Source organism: Tachysurus fulvidraco, chromosome 13, assembly GCF_022655615.1.
Source record: "Tachysurus fulvidraco isolate hzauxx_2018 chromosome 13, HZAU_PFXX_2.0, whole genome shotgun sequence".
NCBI lineage: Eukaryota > Metazoa > Chordata > Actinopteri > Siluriformes > Bagridae > Tachysurus > Tachysurus fulvidraco.
The window spans coordinates 7,522,340-7,544,839 of record NC_062530.1 but is presented as its reverse complement, the minus strand read 5'-3'; the positions used below and the strand labels follow the sequence as shown (position 1 = coordinate 7,544,839).

The 22,500-nt window shown below is 42.2% G+C and overlaps 2 protein-coding genes across 4 annotated transcripts in view; both read right to left on the bottom strand.

Annotated features, from left to right (window-relative positions):
* Nucleotides 1-7,058, bottom strand: part of ap2m1b (adaptor related protein complex 2 subunit mu 1b) — a 21,380-nt gene extending 14,322 nt beyond the window's left edge. For 2 of the 3 annotated variants that reach the window (XM_027143037.2, XM_027143118.2), the window contains exon 1: nt 6,902-7,058. The gene's annotated coding sequence lies outside the window, so the exon portion shown is untranslated. Of the gene's footprint in view, nt 1-6,169; nt 6,300-6,901 lie in introns of those variants that run through there. The other variant, XM_047822412.1, reaches the window with a different exon arrangement.
* A 977-nt stretch (nt 7,059-8,035) lies between these two features.
* Nucleotides 8,036-22,500, bottom strand: part of LOC113640418 (segment polarity protein dishevelled homolog DVL-3) — a 47,452-nt gene continuing 32,987 nt past the window's right edge. Inside the window, exons 5-15 of the mRNA XM_027142925.2 lie at nt 18,478-18,613; nt 17,335-17,428; nt 17,143-17,212; nt 15,698-15,837; nt 15,395-15,471; nt 15,186-15,253; nt 14,921-15,070; nt 14,049-14,180; nt 13,312-13,479; nt 12,977-13,201; nt 8,036-10,990 (exon numbers count right to left, since the gene is read on the bottom strand). Coding sequence (XP_026998726.1) covers nt 10,662-10,990; nt 12,977-13,201; nt 13,312-13,479; nt 14,049-14,180; nt 14,921-15,070; nt 15,186-15,253; nt 15,395-15,471; nt 15,698-15,837; nt 17,143-17,212; nt 17,335-17,428; nt 18,478-18,613 — 1,589 coding nt within the window. The 3' untranslated portion in view covers nt 8,036-10,661. The remainder of the gene's footprint in view (nt 10,991-12,976; nt 13,202-13,311; nt 13,480-14,048; nt 14,181-14,920; nt 15,071-15,185; nt 15,254-15,394; nt 15,472-15,697; nt 15,838-17,142; nt 17,213-17,334; nt 17,429-18,477; nt 18,614-22,500) is intronic.

Genomic DNA, 22,500 nt, shown 5'->3' with positions numbered 1-22,500 from the left:
ACGAGACAACGATATGGCGCAACCAAAACGTGATACGGTTACATGATTGGCTGTTAGCGTGTCACTCCCTAAGTTGCTAGGTTACCAGAGAGCGAGTGCCTTTGTTAATGCAACCAAACTTGCTTCGCAACCTCTGTTTTCTTCCAACGAAGAATAAAAAATATCCAACACATTTTTATTGATATCGATCACGTGTCTATTGTGAAAAATATCGTTATCGTTTTATCGCCCAGCCCTAGTCCAACCATTAGTCCAAAATTGTTTGTGTTATCCACCAGATAACTTCTGACCCGTTGAGGCATGGACTCAAAGCACAAAAACTCTGTTGGTGTGCTGTTGCATCTGTCACAAAGATACTAGCAGCAGATCCTTTAAGTCCTGTAAGTTTTGAGTTGGTGCTTCCAGGGATCAGAGTTGTTTGTCCTGCACATTCCACAGATGTTCAATCACAAGGAAATCTGGAGAATTTGGAAGCCACAGCCTTTATCCTGAAGAAAGAGGCCACTGCCATTAGAGACTCGGCTTTCCCTGAAGAGTTTTTAAGATGGATCACCACCTACATAAATGACAGGGCTGAAGGACAGAGGATCACGCTACCTCTGACTGCTTAACCTCTTCCTATATTACATCCTGGTGCCAGCTCAGCCAAGGAAGCATAAGGCACGAACTCGGCTCTTCAGACAAATTGTAAAAGAAAACAGATCAGGCCACCTTCTTCCATTACTCCATGGTCCAGATCTCATGTTAACATTTCCACTGCAAATGCTTTCAGGTAGTAGGACGTGCACATGTGGGTTCAATCACCTTTCTATCATGGTCAGCATTCTTTCCACTATGTGCAATAATAAGCTTTGTGTGTCCATGAGCCAGCATCTTGTTCACCGGTTGTGCTTCCAGGGCCCACATTTGGTAGGTACTACCCACTGCATAATAAGGCTGGCACTTTTGGAAGTCTTCCAAAAACATCAAATGTCATGCAATTTGTTAGAATTGTTTAAAAAAACAAAAAAACAAACAAAAACAAACAAAAAAAAAGGCTTACACATCACCACTCATTCAGTGTTGTTATAACAGCTGTAAAACGCAGTAAAAGTCCTAAAGTCTGCTAGACTATTTCCACCTTTGACCTGTGATAAAAACACCTTCATGAATTGAACCTGTGAACTCGTGACAGTTGATTTCAGTGTACATCTGAACTCAAACCCTGATACTGTTTGCTAGAAAATCTAATCAACCAACCTGATCGTGATCAAGCGTGGCTCTCTTTTTATTTACATTATTACTAAATAAAAATGATTAGTAATACACAAACACGTAATGTTGTATGCTTGCTGCTGCTCCTCTCTTCTGTGTCTCTGTTGATTTATCTGCTGCCTCGTTGGGATGGTAAGTTAACAGGTGAGTTCAAAGATCAGTTGTGGAAGTGTAAGAAGGTTCTACTTCCTAAAATACTTCCACATGATGCGTTTTTGGATTAATTGCAGTCATCATTATCTGCTCAAAGCAACTCGGCCGCCTGCTGTTTTCTTCCATTTCTGTATCGTTAGCTTAATTTTCCTGATAAGCCAAGAAGGCATTCGAAATGTTAAGGGCACCCACTACTGGATCAACAACAAACTTAAAAGCAGTATTTTGTTTAGGCTGCACATGAACCTTTGTATGGGTAAATGATAGTGCACATATGAATGTTTCCCGTCATGTTCAAACTGTTGTTTGAATATTGGTTAAAAAGTGAAACGCACCACAAGACCTGCTGTTTGAGACTCTGCTCCAGTCGCCTTGCCATCACAATTTGCTGCTTGTTAAAGATGCTCAGGTCCCAAGTGGTTTTAATGTCAAGGCTGATTGCTATGTTCATGTGGAAATACATACAGTGTGTGCGTGTGTGTGTGTGTGTGTGTGTGTGTGTGTGGTGAAATGGGCGGGGCTTCAACTCGGAACCTACAGATTTCACAACAAAAACAGTCTTCTTTTTTTAATGAGCTCTAACTCACCAACCAACTCATTGATTTAAGCACAAGCACACCACTGTTTATTTTCACACCTGCACATAAAGAAGACTGAAAAGATACACACACTTTTGTGTGGTCATCTCTAGGCCTGAACTTTTAACAAGAACTCTAAATACACTTTCACATTGTTAACTAGAAGGTGACAACACTCTCTCACTCACACACACACGCGCGCGCACACTCGCACTCTCTCGCGCGCGCGCACACTCGCACTCTCTCGCGCGCGCACACTCGCACTCTCTCGCGCGCGCACACTCGCACTCTCTCGCGCGCGCACACTCGCACTCTCTCGCGCGCGCACACTCGCACTCACACTCTCACTCACACACACTCTCACTCACTCACTCACACACACTCTCGCGCGCGCACACACACTCTCGCGCGCGCGCACACACTCTCGCGCGCGCGCACACACACTCTCGCGCGCGCGCACACACACTCTCGCACACACTCTTGCACACACTCTCGCACACACTCTTGCACACACTCTCACTCACTCACACACACACACTCTCACTCACTCACACACACACACTCTCACTCACTCACACACACACACTCTCACTCACTCACTCACAAACACACTCTCACTCACTCACTCACAAACACACTCTCACTCACTCACTCACTCACAAACACACTCTCACTCACTCACTCACTCACTCACTCACTCACAAACACACTCTCACTCACTCACTCACTCACAAACACACTCTCACTCACTCACTCACTCACAAACACACTCTCACTCATTCACTCACAAACACACTCTCACTCACTCACTCACAAACACACTCTCACTCACTCACTCACACACTCTCTCTCACTCACTCACACACTCTCGCGCGCGCACACTCGCACTCGCACTCACACACACTCACACACTCACACACACACTCACACTCTCACACACACACACACACACTCACACTCTCACACACACTCACACTCTCACACACACTCACACTCTCACACACACTCACACTCTCACACACACTCACACTCTCACACACACTCACACTCTCACACACACTCACACTCTCACACACACTCACACTCTCACACACACTCTCACACACACTCACACTCTCACACACACTCACACTCTCACACACACTCACACTCTCACTCACTCACAAACACACTCACTCTCACTCACTCACAAACACACTCACTCTCACTCACTCACAAACACACTCTCACTCACTCACAAACACACTCTCACTCACTCACAAACACACTCTCACTCACAAACACACTCTCACTCACAAACACACTCTCACTCACAAACACACTCTCACTCACAAACACACTCTCACTCACAAACACACTCTCACTCACAAACACACTCTCACTCACAAACACACTCTCACTCACAAACACACTCTCACTCACAAACACACTCTCACTCACAAACACACTCTCACTCACAAACACACTCTCACTCACAAACACACTCTCACTCACAAACACACTCTCACTCACTCACTCACAAACACACTCTCACTCACTCACTCACAAACACACTCTCACTCACTCACTCACAAACACACTCTCACTCACTCACTCACAAGCACACTCTCACTCACTCACTTACAAGCACACTCTCACTCACTCACTCACAAACACACTCACTCATTCACTCACAAACACACTCTCACTCACTCACTCACAAACACACTCTCACTCACTCACTCACAAACACACTCTCACTCACTCACTCACTCACACACTCTCACTCACTCACAAACACACTCTCACTCACTCACAAACACACTCTCATTCACTCACTCACACACACTCACTCACTCACAAACACACTCACAAACACACTCTCACTCACTCACTCACAAACACACTCTCACTCACTCACTCACAAACACACTCTCACTCACTCACTCACAAACACACTCTCACTCACTCACTCACAAACACACTCTCACTCACTCACTCACTCACAAACACACTCTCACTCACTCACTCACAAACACACTCTCACTCACTCACTCACTCACAAACACACTCTCACTCACTCACTCACAAACACACTCTCACTCACTCACTCACAAACACACTCTCACTCACTCACTCACACACTCTCACTCACTCACTCACAAACACACTCTCACTCACTCACTCACTCACTCACAAACACACTCTCACTCATTCACTCACAAACACACTCTCACTCACTCACTCACTCACAAACACACTCTCACTCACTCACTCACACACTCTCACTCACTCACTCACAAACACACTCTCACTCACTCACTCTCACTCACTCACAAACACACTCTCATTCACTCACTCACACACACTCACTCACTCACTCACAAACACACTCTCACTCACTCTCACTCACAAACACACTCTCACTCACAAACACACTCTCACTCACAAACACACTCTCACTCACAAACACACTCACAAACACACTCTCACTCACTCACTCACAAACACACTCACTCACAAACACACTCACAAACACACTCTCACTCACACACTCTCACTCACTCACAAACACACTCTCACTCACTCACTCTCACTCACTCACAAACACACTCTCATTCACTCACTCACACACACTCACTCACTCACTCACAAACACACTCTCACTCACTCACTCTCACTCACTCACAAACACACTCTCACTCACAAACACACTCTCACTCACAAACACACTCTCACTCACAAACACACTCTCACACACACTCTCACTCACACACACTCTCACTCACACACACTCTCACTCACTCACTCACTCACAAACACACTCTCACTCACAAACACACTCTCACTCACAAACACACTCTCACTCACAAACACACTCTCACTCACAAACACACTCTCACTCACAAACACACTCTCACTCACAAACACACTCTCACTCACTCACAAACACACTCTCACTCACACACACACTCTCACTCACTCACACACTCACTCTCACTCACAAACACACTCTCACTCACAAACACACTCTCACTCACAAACACACTCTCACTCACAAACACACTCTCACTCACAAACACACTCTCACTCACAAACACACTCTCACTCACAAACACACTCTCACTCACAAACACACTCTCACTCACTCACTCACTCACTCACAAACACACTCTCACTCACACACACTCTCACTCACAAACACACTCTCACTCACTCACTCACAAACACACTCTCACTCACTCACTCACAAACACACTCTCACTCACTCACAAACACACTCTCACTCACTCACAAACACACTCTCACTCACTCACAAACACTCACTCACTCACAAACACACTCTCACTCACAAACACACTCTCACTCACAAACACACTCTCACTCACAAACACACTCTCACTCACAAACACACTCTCACTCACAAACACACTCTCACTCACAAACACACTCTCACTCACAAACACTCTCACTCACAAACACACTCTCACTCACAAACACACTCTCACTCACAAACACACTCTCACTCACAAACACACTCTCACTCACAAACACACTCTCACTCACAAACACACTCTCACTCACTCACAAACACACTCTCTCACTCACTCACAAACACACTCTCTCACTCACTCACAAACACTCTCACTCTCTCACTCACAAACACTCTCACTCACTCACAAACACACTCTCTCACTCACTCACTCACAAACACACTCTCTCACTCACAAACACTCTCACTCACTCACAAACACACTCTCTCACTCACTCACTCACAAACACACTCTCTCACTCACTCACAAACACACTCTCTCACTCACTCACACACTCTCACTCACTCACAAACACACTCTCTCACTCACTCACACACTCTCACTCACTCACAAACACACTCTCTCACTCACAAACACACTCTCTCACTCACAAACACACTCTCACTCCCTGACCTTGAACAGCTCTTACTGAAGAAAATTTATTCATCTTTATGGCTTCTTAAGGGACAGGAAATAAATGGTTCCTATTCTTATTTAAGTCCAGCCATATTTAATGCATTTATTAAGAATTATTACTATTAATATTTATGTTTGTAAATAGAGAAGGAAGCCTAATAAAATAGACTGTAACACAAAATCAGTCCCTATTAGTTTATAGGTTAAGGTCAAGGCTTATATAAAGATACCGGAGAGAGTTCTTCTCACACTTACCTCCAGGATTCAGTCAAAAACATGTCATATACAAGATGACGATTCTACAGTTCTAAAGGGAATTGATATTATTACAAATCTAAAGAGAAGAGGAAAAAAATTGCTCATCATATTTCAACCAAACCGCAGCATCCAATATGTCTGCCACTAAAAACCGGCCTTTCCGGGGCTCGATCCTAAACGCATATTCAGCGCACAGAGTGTAGACTCTACGTATTTCTTAACACGTCAAGTGCACTAGTGTTAAAAATGTGAGCCGTTTAGGACACAGCCCAATAAAATTAAATAAAAAAAGTGTCTACTTCCCTAAAATAATACTACTTAAGCACTTCAGTCGAGGCTATTTTATGCTAAATAATGGTTAAGATATTAAACGAACGTAAAGTAAAGAAATTTGTGTAAATGTCTGGAAAAGACAAAAAAAAAAGCCCATAATCTGAGCACCACTGCAGGGCGATATGCTAACATGCTAACAGGCTAGCGATATCACGATTGACGTTAATTTAAAAAGAATGCTATATTTCTTATATATCAAACCGAAACAACGACATATACAGAATTATATGTGTTTCTGAGGTATCCCGGGTTAAACACTGTCAAAGCAAACGATCCTGTGTTATAGTTTTACAGACATGCTAACATTATTATTAGCCGTCGGTTTGAATTGAATTTCTGTCAAGACACTTTTTCAGTACATTATAACCAAATGAGAATATGACTCTTAAAGCTTACCGGGTGACTGCGTGTAACTCAAAGAGCCGTAGCAACGACGCTCTGTTATGTGAGCTTAGGAACGCTATAGCGGTCACCGATCAGTCATTCTATTCTATTCAAGATGGCTGACCGCTCCCTCCTTCCGACCAGCGGGGATTTTTTTTTTTTTTTTTTACACACCCGTTTTTTTCCCGTAGAATCCAGATGCTGTTCCAGGATTGGCTGTAAGCACACGATTACAAGCCGTCACAATCTTATTGGAGAAGCAGGACGCTGATAGCCAATCGTAGAATAGGAGGCGGGATCAGTCGGAATATGGGTGGAGTACGGGTGCGCCTTCTGTCAGCTGACCCGGTGTATAGTGACGTCACGTCCAACCCAGGAGGGAATAATAATAATAATAATAATAATAATAATAATAATAATAATAATAATAATAATAATAATAATAATAACACAATACTACTACTACTACTAATTATAATAATAATAGTAATAATAAAAATAAAAATGATGTTACTATTCCAAGGTTTTGAATAATATGGCATTACATTTCATTATCTGTTATCATTTGTTATTGAGACAATAAAAAATATATATTTAAAAAATAAATAAAAAACGTCTTTTCATATTAAAATAATAAAAATTTTAATATCTAGTGGAAAAACATACCCCTTTTAAAAAAAACTGATTTGTGTGCATGGTTTTTAGGAAAAGTGCAATGAGGTATAGTTTGAAATAAAAGGTTGTCCATTTAAAAGCAACTATAATGGTTGGTGATATGGAAAATATCTTTAAACATTTATATTATCAGTCATTTATTCATTCCACTTTATCTTGGTCAGAGTCAGGGTGGATCCGGGGTCGACACACATATTCGGGGGAAGTTAGTGTAAATATAAATACTGGAGTGTTTCTGGGACCAACACCAACCAGAGAACACAAAGTAAATCAATGCAAACTGAGGAGACCATGTGAAACTCCACCAAGATAGTAACTCAAGCTCAGGCTCAAACTGGGATCCTGTATGGTGGCAACATTACCCATACCAACGCGTGTGTGTGTGTGTGTGTGTGTGTGTGTACTGAAATGTAATAGTTAATACTTTTGACACGACACATTTACAACAACAGATTCACCAAACACAACAAGTAGGCAATAAAACTATGTTTATAAATAAAAACAATTTGTTTTGGCATAAAACAGTGTACAGCGATTATTAAAATTGAACCATTTGATACTAAACAGCATCGGCTTCTAATCATTAAAAAACCTGTGATAAATGTACTTTGGAAAAAACAATAGTGAGTTTACAGAACAACAACAAAAAAACATTAAGACTTTAAAAATACAGGACGTTAATGTTATGGATAAATCAACGGACAGAATTGTGTGATGCATTTCTCCTGGAAGAGTAAGAAAGAGAAGGAAGTTTAAAGGAGTGCAGGTTTGCCTCAAAAGTCTGCTGTTCAGTCAGATAGTTAACAAAAAATGAGTGATTAATCCTGCACGAAAACAATCTCTTCTCTAGTAAACTAAACCCAGATTAATATTCAAATGATTTCAGTATTTTTTTATTTATTTAAATAAAACAAAGTGCACAGAGCTGCATTTATAAATAGGACAGATGTTACAAAACTAACAGGATCACATTTAGTGTTCTATGTTGTTTAACTGTGTGCTAATAATTCAGTTATATACAGCGTAAGTGGTTCCTTTGTGGGTTTGTTTGGTTTACAATCCTTCTGAAAGTACATATCTGTAAACACGTGTTTTTGAACGATTTCTGTTATCGTGATACCTACTTAGTGTGGATCCAAAAGGATCTTTCTGGCAACCAAATAAATAAAGATGAAATCTGAATGTCAGTAAAACTAACACCTAATGAATGGTTTTTAAACCAGGATTGAAATGACGGTGAAGCTGCTAAAATAATCAAAACGTTCGCTAACGATGATCCCGGTCTTTGTGGCGTCGGCGTGGCCTGTTCTGATCAATTGTAGTATCTAAAATGTGCACTATTTACTGGTATTTTAATATCAGAAATTGACCAGGATATTGAACTCAAACCCAGGAAAAGATAAAACCGTGATTCTTACTGTAGTAGGAAATAGAAATGAGAAGTAAGAGTAGAGCATTAGGAGTTGTCTCTATTACTTTACGTTCACACGTACACTGATTTGTTTCAGGTGGAAACGATACGTGGGTGTGACGTGACGGATTTTAGAAAAGTTTCACTTTATGCAAATAAAGTTAGGAGCGATTTGGTGTGGCGACTAGCGATGGGAGCGCAGACAGTCGAGAGCACGTGATATGATGCCTATACTGTATACACTGGTGAATTCTATAAACAAACACCGAATCTCCCTCCAGTATATATTATTTATAACAAAATTTGAATGCTAGTGGTGCCACCCGCCGAAATATATATTGTACTGTTACTATGGCAACCGATAGTAGGAACGTCCACTGATGACAACATAGTACAGTGACTTGCAGTGATGAAATGAGTGTATGCATGAACGTGGTGTTCTAGTCGTCTTCTGTTCATCAAATCGCCACCTGTATCGATTAAAGTGTCGATATTCGGACCAAAATGACTGTTTTAAGTGACATTTAAATGTTTCCACATTTCTTGTAGATATCATTAAAACTGCATTTATGAACAAATAAGGAGTTTTTACCTCATATAAAAAAGCAGCGAGCAATAATGGCGGATTTGGTAACAAAGCAAGTCTGAGAACACTGTCATCTTCGCAGCTACGCTACGGATAAAGATGTCTGTCTTCGTAGGATGGACGGAACTTTAGCTCAGCTAAGCGAAAAGACATAACGACTCATAGCCTGAGGTTGCTGCTGTCAGAGAGAGATGATGGTGTCAAATGTATGTGTTCCATAAGCAGACATGGTCTTTAATATATACGGGTTACCCGATCATATTTGTCTGTAATATAATAAACAAATAAGGACTGGAACTAGTAACTGTAATGAGACCCCGCTGTAAAAAAACAAAAAAGCATATTTTTCACCCCCTCTCTTTTCCACTCTTCACATGATTAATGACAGAAAAGGTACAAGAAGAAACATTGAATATAAAACAACCGTCTAAAGTTTCTCATCATAGCATCTGATTTGAATTGTTATGAACGGATTTCCCTTCATCCATTAACTTCATCCATTAAAATCAAAAAGCCCCAGAGAGAGAGAGAAAGAGAGAGAGAGAGAGAGAGAGAGAGAGAGAGAGAGAGAAAGAAAGAGAGAGAAAGAGAGAGAGAGAGAAAGAAAGAGAGAAAGAGAGAGAGAAAGAAAAAGAGAGAGAGAGAGAGAAAGAAAGAGAGAGAGAAAGAAAAAGAGAGAGACAGAGAAAGAGTGAGAGAGCGATAGAGAGAGAGAGCGAGAGAGAGAGAGAGAGGCAGGCTCTACCTCCATCTTCCCTCTCCCTGGTCTCTCTTTTGTAGTCTTTGATAAAAATGGCTCTTGATGAGGTTATGAAACCACCAAAAGGAAAAAGGCAGACAGAAATGTGGGACATAAAAAAGGACACCACACAAAGGTTTCACGCCACTCTGAGCTCATCCGTCTGTCCCGCAGAGTCTTCCTCAACAGGACACAGGGATGGGAGCTCCATCCAGCCCAGTCTTCTTCACTGAAGAAAGTACAAGCCACAGGACACAGGAAGGACAATGCAATGGAACACTCAGCTACCCCTTTATCACTTCCAAGGGTAACAAGCACATTTTCCAGAAATCTCTATCTGCACGACTGTCAGGTCACGGCATCACATGACATCCACGAAGAACTCGCTGGGGTTGCCCATAGCCATGCGGAAGGACTGGCGGGACGCTGTGAGTTCAGGGGGCACTGAGGCCAGGTCTCGGCCTGGTGGAGACCCCGGTGCGGCAGCTGCAGGTGGTCCGTACGATGAGTTTTGGCCTTGTTGAGAGAGCGCGCTGTGGGCACTGCGGATACTGTGCTCACTAGGTGGGGCTGCTGAACGCTCACTAGGTGCTTTCTCTCTTTTCTCAGTCTCACTACCGCTCCCGCCCGACTTTGTCTCCAACGCACTGGCTTTATTACCACTGCGGTTGGAACCGCTGCTCCGACTCCCTATGAACGAGGGGAAAATATTAATGTAAGTAATGTGTTAGGAAGAAATAAATGCAGACACATGTTCAGAGAGGGCAAGTTCGATGATGCGACAGTCATACATGCCGGTGTCCAAAAGAGCAAAATGGACCAGCACAACACCCAGTCCACCAAAAAAGGATTACTCACTCCGCTGCCAATCAGAGTCACACTACCTAATGTAAAAAAAAAAAAAGATTTCTTGGAGGAAGATCTCGCAGGTGACCACACTGTGTAGAGAAAAATTTGGAACCTGCCCAAATGTATAATACTTATATTAAAGGCAGGATGCACGTTGTTTGAGAAATGCTTCAGAAAACCGAGTCGGGCCGACAAACAAAACAAATGTGTAGCCAATGAACAGAAAGGGGCGTGTCTTGTCAATATGCGGCGGAGAGAGTGTTCAGTGCGCATGTCTGACATTAGCCAAAAGTGATTGAAACAGTGACATAGCGGATAAAAACGAAAAGCGAAAAAGGCTTACGATAAGGCAAAAAGTAAGACCGTGTTAATATAGGATCAGCTTTCCAGTGCTGAAGAGAACCGAGCGTCTTCCGCGTGAAACGGAGCTAAACCTTTCACGGTACAACACACAGTACTATAAAAACACGTGTATTACCATAGTATTACTCATTGAGGTCATTTATTGATAAGAATATCCCCTCGGCCATCTGCCCCAGCAGGTTGTGCCATAATATGTTGTGTGTATAATATATGTATGTGTGGGGCGGAGCTATCAAAACGGGGTGACACCCATTTGGGTTAGGGGCGTGTTTGTTTTGGTGATTTCAAATGTCAACATTAGCTTCAAACATCGTGCACCGCACCTTTAATAAAGAAGTGTTTAATAAAATGTACAATTATAGTATAATTATATTCTTCAGCGATGTAGACTGTTAATCATCTTTGCAGAACATAGCAGAAAATAACGTGGACATTGTATGGATAAAACAACGGCTGGAGTGACTTTTATCGGTAGCTGCATTGATACAGAATTCACGTGTTCGGATTTTTACAGCTCAAGCTATCCACTTTATATCTTTTGCAATAGGCTGTGCATTTGTGTAGAGAAAAATAAAAGTTTCTACTGATTAACCAGCAAATAAACAAATATACTGTATATAGTAGATGTTTGTGTTTTAAGGTAGAACTACTGAGTAGATTATGTGAGCTTGGGGTTGCCAGATAAGCTCTAACTGCGCTTATAAAGTGAATGACGTTCATCCTGTCCGCCAAAGACACCTTAGGTGACACCGAAATTGCATCCCTGTGCAGTATTCACATTGTTACGTGTGAAATGTTGGACACTCCGTGCACAATTTTGGATCCTGTGAGCGAAACTCGCTGACAGAGATGATTACACTTCCATCCGATGGACGCTGAGGTCATGTTGTGCCTTCAACTAGCACTTTCTTCCCCGTTTGTTGTATGTGTGTATAAAAAAACAAACCCTTTGAACAGCGATTTAGGCTTATGGTATCTGAAGTCTGGAGCCTAGTGAACCAGAGCATGCATTTAATGATAGAGACTTGAGCGCTATTGTATGTATCTCTGGATAAGAACGTCTGCCAAATGCTGTAAATGTAAATTATTTGGGACACAAGTAGTAATAGTTACCCTGGTAACAACCAACCTTATTAGAGGACAACGTGGTATCTAAGACCTCTATCTATTACAAGCCAGATGTTTGCATGCTATATAATGGAAGCCTGGTAGTTGCCCCATCACTTAGACATTGCCTAAACGCTCAAAATCAAATTTGGCTCTTGAGAAACTTACATATGTCGTAAAGGAGAGATTCTGAGTTTTATGACTACTGGAAGGTGTTTCTGGAGTTTGTTCAAAACGATCACATTGATCTAACAGGGGCTTTTGGAAAGAGAAGACATATTTACATTTACAGCGTTTGGCAGACCTCGTTATCCATAGCGACTTACATTTAATCTTTGCCTACATTTAAAGACTCACCTTCGCTGTGTGGGCTGCCAGCACTGCCTCCTCCTCCTCCTCCTCCTCCTGGGTAGCTGTAGACTTGATCTTGCCCTGGATGGGGACTGAAGGGCTGAGGGAGGGGGTATTGATAGGGGAAAGCAAAGGGCCACGGAGCAGCACCTGGGTGGGGTAATGGGGCAAGAGTGTCCTGGTCAGATGCACTAGAGCCCTCATTATCGTGCAAGGAGAGATTAGCCATGTCTGAGTGACAGACGGAGAAAAAGAGAAAGAGAGAATATTCAAACCATAACGCATCACAATGGAGTATTTAAAAAGAGAGCCATGAAAAAGACAAAGGAGATAAAACTCACTGCCACAGAGGTCTCCAAAGATGTAGTAGCACTGCTCAGAGAAGGTGATTTTGTTGACAGTGTGGCGAATGTAGCCAGCCTTCAGCAAGTTGCTCGCGTACTTCCTCGCTTCACGCCGGTCTGTGAAACCTTCCACGTGATGATACAGCCAGTCCACCACATCTGAACCTAGAGAAGGAGAAAAACAACAAACAGTATAAACAATTCACTCTAATAATTTAATAGAGTGTTCCTGTTTAAACTAAGGATACGTATAAGGGGGCATTACAATGTACAGTGTTACTCTTATTCTCTTTTCTGACTGACTTTTCTGCTTTATATCTGACTTATAGATCAAACCTTGTAAGAGTAACTAAATGCAAGTATTAGTAACAGATGTGCAGTGATAAATAAATAAAAAAGTTGGCGTTTAAGCGAAATAATAACTATTCAAGAGACGCCGTTGCTAAAAAAAAAAAACACACACACACAATCGTCTTGGTAATAATCCTGCTTTGCATCACCTAAACCCATAACATTACATCTGGAAAATTTAGACTTTGGAAAGTAAAAAAAAAATTACGGTTACAGTAAATCGATTTTATTCTATGAGCAGACACATGTGCACTGGCTCGTGCAGCCACCAGCGTCTGGGTCGGTTCCCTGCCAAAGAATCGAACCCAGGCCATGGAAGTGAGAGCGGAAATTTCCCCCTATTACTTCAACCCCAGGGTGGAGCCTGAGATTGTGTTGTTTACCTATAAATGCGTTTGGGATGGTTATTTTCAGCCACATCCTGTCTCGCACCTCCAGCCCTGATTCTGGAGACGCCATTGCTTTAGCGACAGTTGCCATATCGCTGTGAATGGACAAGTGGAAGTCATCAAAGCCTGTAAATGTTAAAAACAAAAAATGTTAACAGAGCAACAGCCACGCGGATGAGATGAGTCATTGGGAGGAACTTAAAATCTAAAGTCGTTGAGCTTTTATCAACAAATTACGGTCCGAATCGTCACCGTGAGTCATAAACCGACGCACTGCCTTTGTTTATCATTCTCATTGTCATTATCACTGTGAAATCTTTTTGTCATTTAAAGAGCTTTTGAATTTGGTCAAATGGCTTTACTAATTTTAGCACTGGTTACAGCTGTTTTTATGCTTCTGATAATCTACATCAAGGTGATATCTCATGAAATGATAACCAAGATACACGACTCAAACTACTTCAGCCTGACGCTATATATCCGTGCCTTCGAGCCACATTTGACAACCGAACCCACTCCCAATACCCCATGATCTAATGCAGCGGTCTTTCTCCACCCAGCATCTTCTCTGCTTGTTCTTACAGCTGATCTGCTCTACTGTAATCAACATGTATACTGTACATGTATGAGCAGCTTCAACACTGAGTCACTGCTCAACAGGAATATTTAGCAGAAAAAATACCTTTTACGAATGTCTCTGTAATGCAAACTGAAAGAAAACTGTCGTACTGGAAACTCGCTTATAAAGGAAGTCGTGACATTTATTTTGTTGCATGTATTTAATGAAACTTGATAGTTAATGGAAGCCCAGAAGATGGGGATGAATCAGGCACGGTGTACTACAGCAGGGAAAGTGATACACATACGTTCGGTCTCTGGAATGGAGCTGGTGATGGAGGAGCTGGTGGAGGTGATGGTGCTCATAGAAGGGCTCAGGCCGTACACAGGGTATGCCCCCGTCATCGCCGCCGTGTGAGACACCCAAGCAGCAGGATCGATGGGGCGGATAGGCTCACCTGAACATAAACACATCGAGTAACAAAGTGAAAACAGGACATAATAATTACATAGCAGCACAGTGAGTGAGTGAGAAAAGCAGACACACTGTACGATACGTTTATGAGCACTTACTGCGAGGCAAGGTGAAGCAGCTGCGGGGATTTGGGTCCCAACACTTAGCCACAGTCAGTGTGATAGGGCTGTAAACACACCCACACACACACACACACACACACACACACACACACACACACCCACACACACACACACACGTCCCATCATTCAGCATGCAGTCACTAACGCTAACAAAGCTACTGTTTTGCGGTGTTGATGTCACTTACCCTGGTTTGTGCACGATTTCTCTCAAAACCCTCACAGCATCGTCATTGCTCATGTTCTCAAAGTTAATATCATTCACCTAAATCAAAGCAAAAGACATGAATTTACATTACAGTCATAAAAACACAATATTACATATTTGTACAAAAGTCATAAGTAGCATAATGTAATAATATTATGAACAGAAAGAAAAAAGCAGTAAGAGTGAGCTATGTAAAGTATTTGTATAGCCCTGTGAGGGTCGAATATATAAACTATATATAAACTATATATAAACTATATATATAATATAACATCAAACAGACCTGGAGCAGCATATCGCCTGGCTCGATGCGTCCGTCGGCTGCTACTGCTCCACCCTTCATGATGGAGCCGATGTAGATGCCCCCGTCGCCTCTCTCGTTACTCTGACCCACGATGCTGATTCCCAGAAAGTTATACTTCTCTATAAAGGGAGGAAAAAGAGGAGCAGAGCAGATAAGGATATAAAGTAAGCAAATATAACCCCCTGAAAAAAAGACAGCAACAGCAGAAATATTTAGCAGTTGTCATATAGACGAAGCAGATATGTGATGAAGAGTATTACTGAATAACTTCAGTTCGATATGAAAGACTTAACCTAAGGTATGGCTTTGTAATAATGTCCATCGTTAAAAGCGCTATTGAATTGATGTAAACAGATTATTTGGAATAAACGATGAAGCAAATGTCTGAATTTAGTACAGTGATATTGTAATGTTTAATTGTAATTCTCCATTACTACACAATAAATAAAAATAATACAGCATATATATTAACTATATTATGATTATATATGAAGAGCTATATATGACGAGTTTGTCGTGTCATTTTGCTGTGTTGTGAACCTATATACTGCTCCATCAATGTTTCATGCGAAAACGCTATATTTCCTTGTTTAAAATGTACTGCAAGATGCAGTTTCTTTGCAGGTCCTCTCGACCAATCAGAATTCGGTGAGCGCTCGACGCAATCCAACCGGCGGTGGTCTGAGGCGAGAGATGTTTGTTTGTGCGCAGTCTTCAAAATGAGTGTTTTTAACTGTAATAACAATTTTGATGGCCTGGATGAGCCATTTATTTATTTTTTATATTTATTTTTTACTATTTATTTTATGTTACTATTTATTTTATTTGGAAGTCATATGTTGCATGTTTTCTTGTTGGTTTATGTCTCTTTTTATTCAAAAAAAAAATTTTTTTAAATAAAGGATGGATTTATAGCATTTTGGAAAAAAATAAAAAGAAACTTTAAATTTATATTCAACAAAATTGTTGTTTCATTTAACAATCACTGTTTAACATGTTCAGACTGAGCCAACAGACCATTTTAACAGGATAAATTGAATATAAACAAAATGTGTGGGTTTAAGTAAAAAAAAAAAGTAATTTTCATAAAAACTATTAAAATGGATTTATAGCGTTTTGGAAAAGAGCTCCTCATATATAAACCACACTTATGTTTTAACGGGGGGGGTGGGGGGGGGTGGACGACACTTTTTCACACAGGGCCATGTAGGTTTGGATTTTGTTTTCCCTTTTAATAATCAAAACCTTCATTTTAAAACTGCATGTTGTGTTTACTTGTGTTAACTAATAATTAAATTTGTCTGATGATCTGAAACACTAAAGTGTGACAAACCTGCAAATAAATAAAAAAATCAGAAAATGGCTGAGCTCGGTAACATCTGCATGGAGATCTTGCTAGAGATACAGATGTGTGTGGTACTCACCCATGTTTAATGTGACAGTGATGATGTTCAGAGACATCGTGGAGTCAGTTATGCTGCTGAAGGAGGACGACTGCGAGAGAGAGACAGAACAAGGAGAAGAAAAAAGAGATAAACCAAGAAACACAGATAAAGACGTCTGGACAAGTTTGTGTGTGTGTGTGTGTGTGTGTGTGTGTGTATCAACTGTCTCACCCTTTCCATCCGCGGCGGCTTGGTTTTCCTTCGGCGACGGCGATGTCGTCTCATGAGCCGTGATGATGTGCTTTGCTCTGTAGAGCTGCTGAAGCTGCAGTGACATCACATCACATCCATCATGTACCACGCTTCTACACGCCTATTATCCCGACGCTATTATTCTTCATTCTGACTGGTCCTCAAAGTCAAGTGACATTTTCAACCCATCCTTCAATGGCGTATTGACTGTGTACTAACAAAAGGAAAGCCGTTCTTTTTGCTGAGTAGTCATGCACATATTGTTTGTGTGTTTATGCCTCAGTGAACCCATATGTGGCCAGAATAAAGCTTCGGGCGACTACCCGTGATCCATCAGATCCAGTACCGTGTCTTCCTGAGTAGTCGGCGTTACAGATTGAACAAGCTAACGTCTGTATGTTGACTGATCTAAAGTATATAATGTGCTGAATAACTCTATACTCATTTACTGGTGATGCTGTGAGCAGCCATGTTGATGACAAGGTTGTTGAGACCGTCCTGAGTAGGAATTCTGAGTAGAGGGGCATTTTCTTTGTTTTCACCCAGGCAGATTTTGGAAAGTCTGAGTTACAGGCTTCAGCCGGATGCCGCATAAAGCGAGTCGTGCTAATCTGTGCACTTTTGGTGCTTGTTGATGCTGATAATGAAACAGAAATCCTTAGTATTCATCAATCAGTGGTGTCCTGGGACTTTTTATTTAGCTCTATAATGCTGTATACTGCCATGTGCTGCTAGGAATAAACTAGAACTGTTGAGTATAATGTTTAAAATGTTATGGTGTTTAAATGGTAAATGGTCCCACAAAGGCAGGTCAAAGGAAGCTCAGGTCTCAGTGCACGCCAAAGTGAACTGCTCTCGTGTTGTTTGGTTTAACGCTCCAAATCTGTCTGTTCAGATTACGGTCACTTTGCATCGTCTGTTCATTAGAACGGCAATGTACAATAGGTTTATGTCATATACATAGTGTCATGTTCTATTGTTTGGCTGGTGTCGTAGAATCCCTAGTTTTACTCTTTCGTACCACGTTTTTTCAATCTAGGCTATGTTCATATCATAACGACTGTGACACCAAATTATTTACTGTGGCTTGTTTTGAGAAGAATGGCACATGTAATCTCTCACCGGCTGGTTGAGTCGTCCTCCTCGGAGTCGAAGAAGCTGGTGGTGTCCAGTTCACTGCTCATGAGCGTGGAGGAGGTCTCGTAACCCGCAATCTCGGGCCTGCGTTCGGGTCGCGAGTGACCGTTCAGCCTAGCTCCTGCAGCACAAACACACACATAAAGACAACACAATCAGGTGAAGGAAAGAGAACAAGTCAGGTGAAGGAAAGAGAGCAAGCCTGAAAGAGTCTAAATATCCTAAAAGAGCCTGAAAAAGCCTGATGGAGCCTAAAAGATCCTGAAAGAGCCTGAAGGAGCCTGAAGGAACCTGAAGGAGCCTAAAAGATCCTGAGAGAGCCTGAAGGAGCCTGAAAGATCCTGAGAGAGCCTGAAGGAACCTAAAAGATCCTGAAAGAGCCTGAAGGAGCCTTTCCATTCTGACCAGATATGGACATATTTCACATCTAACACAATTATACCTTATGTGTTTGGTTCAGATGGAGACATCCAGATAAGTCACTTTTAAGATAACTTAGTATATATATATATATATATATATATATATATATATATATATATATATATATATATATATATATATTTTTTATACATATACATACATATAAGAGGGCTTTCACACTGGCAGTTTAGTCTGAAACAAAGCACGGTTCAAATGACACATGGTTAATGTGAAAGCTGTCACTTGGACCAGGAAGCACACTGTGGTACTGAACCCCAGACTCCCTGTAGGAGGTGGTGTGAGTTCCCTGGAACTGTGTCACGGTTAACATGAACGTCTACACAACTCGTACTCGGGAAGTAAAGTGTCCCGTGTGTCAGAAGAACGACGTGGGTCACAGAAGAGGTGAGACTCCTTATCGTACAGTGAGTTTTAGATACCAAGATAATAAAAAAGAATTGTGTCGTGTTGTGTGTTCTGTGCTTATGTGTGTGTGTGATCACTCGCTGCACGTATCGGCTGTGTTTGTGTGCATGACGAGGTGTTTAGTGAATGTCTGCACCTCTGTATTTTATACACATCTGTGGTTAGTCATGTTTACTGTAGCTTGTGTTTACTGGGTCACAGAATAAAACAGCAATGTGCTACACACATGCACACTACACACACACACTACACACCCCACACTACACACGCACTACACACACACTACACACCCCACACTACACACATGCACACTACACACACACTACACACCCCACACTACACACCCCACACACTACACACACACACACACTACACACCCCACACTACACACATGCACACTACACACACACACACTACACACCCCACACTACACACCCCACACACTACACACACACTACACACATGCACACTACACACACACACTGCACACCCCACACATGCACACTACACACACACTACACACCCCACACTACACACCCCACACACTACACACACACACCCCACACTACACACATGCACACTACACACCCCACACTACACACCCCACACACTACACACATGCACACTACACACACACTACACACCCCACACTACACACATGCACACTACACACACTACACACACACTACACACCCCGCACACTACACACATGCACACTACACACCCCACACTACACACACACTACACACACACACTACACACCCCACACTACACACATGCACACTACACACACACTACACACCCCACACACTACACACATGCACACTACACACCCCACACTACACACACACTACACATACACTACACACCCCACACTACACACCCCACACTACACACACAAACTACACACCCCACACTACACACATGCACACTACACACACACTACACACCCCACACACTACACACATTCACAATACACACACAGTACACACCCCACAATACACACACACTACACACACACACACTACACACCCCACACTACACACATTGCAACTGACACACAAACTGACACAACCCAACAAACTACACAACAACACACACTCACACTACAAAACACCACACTAAAAAACACACACTACACACCCCACACTACACACACACTACACACCCCACACTACACACACGCACACTACACACACGCACACTACACACACACACACTACACACCCCACACTACACACCCCACACCACACACACACACACACACACTACACACATGCACACTACACACACACTACACACATGCACACTACACACACACTACACACATGCACACTATACACCCCACACTACACACATGCACACTACACACACACACACACACACACACCCCACACTACACACATGCACACTACACACACACTACACACACTACATACACTTCACACCCCCCCCACACACACACACTACACACCCCACACACATGCACACTACACACACTACACACACTACACACACTACACACACTTCACACCCCACACACACTACACACACACTACACACCCCACACTACACACACACACACACACTACACACACTACACACACGCACACTACACACACACGCTATACACCACACACTACACACTACATACATACACCACACACACACTACATACCACACACTAAACACACTACACACACACACACTACACACACTACATACCACACACACACTACATACCACACACTACACACACACTACATACCACACACTACACACACTACATACCATACACTACACACACACTACACACATGCACACTACACACACACTACACACACACACACTACATACCACATACTACACACATGCACACTACACACACACTACACACATACACTACACACACACTACATACCACACACTACACACACTATATACCACACACTACACACACACACTACATACCACATACTACATACCACACACTACACACATACACTACACACACACTACACACCACACACTACACACACTACATACCACACACTACACACACACACTACATACCACACACTACATACCACACACTACACACACTACACACATACACTACACACACATTACATACCACACACTACATACCACACACTACACACCACACACTACACACAACATACCACACACTACACACCACACACTACATACCACACACTACATACCACACACTACACACATACACTACATACCACACACTACATACCACACACTACACACACACTACATACCACACACACACACTACACACACACTACATACCACACACTACACACACACTACATACCACACACACACACTACATACCACACACTACACACATACATTACACACACACACACACACACCATACACACTACACACATGCACACCACACACACACACACACACACCACAAACTACACACATACACTACACACACACACTACACACCCCACTACACACCCCACACACACTACATACCACACACTACACACACACTACATACCACACACTACACACACACACTACATACCACACACTACACACACTACATACCACACACTACACACACACTACACACACTACATACCACACACTACACACACACACTACATACCACACACTACACACATATACTACATACCACACACTACACACATACACTACACACACACTACACACATACATTACACACACACACTACACACATACACTACACACACACTACATACCACACACTACACACACACACTACATACCACACACTACACACATGCACACTACACACATACACTACACACACACACTACACACATACACTACACACACACACTACACACATACACTACACACACAGCACACACTACATACCACACACTATACACATACACTACATACCACACACTACATACCACACACTACACACATACACTACACACACTACATACCACACATACACTACACACACACACTACACACATGCACACTACACACACACACTACACACATGCACACTACATACCACACACTACATACCACACACTACACACATGCACACTACATACCACACACTACACACTAACACTACACACATGCACACTACACACATATACACAC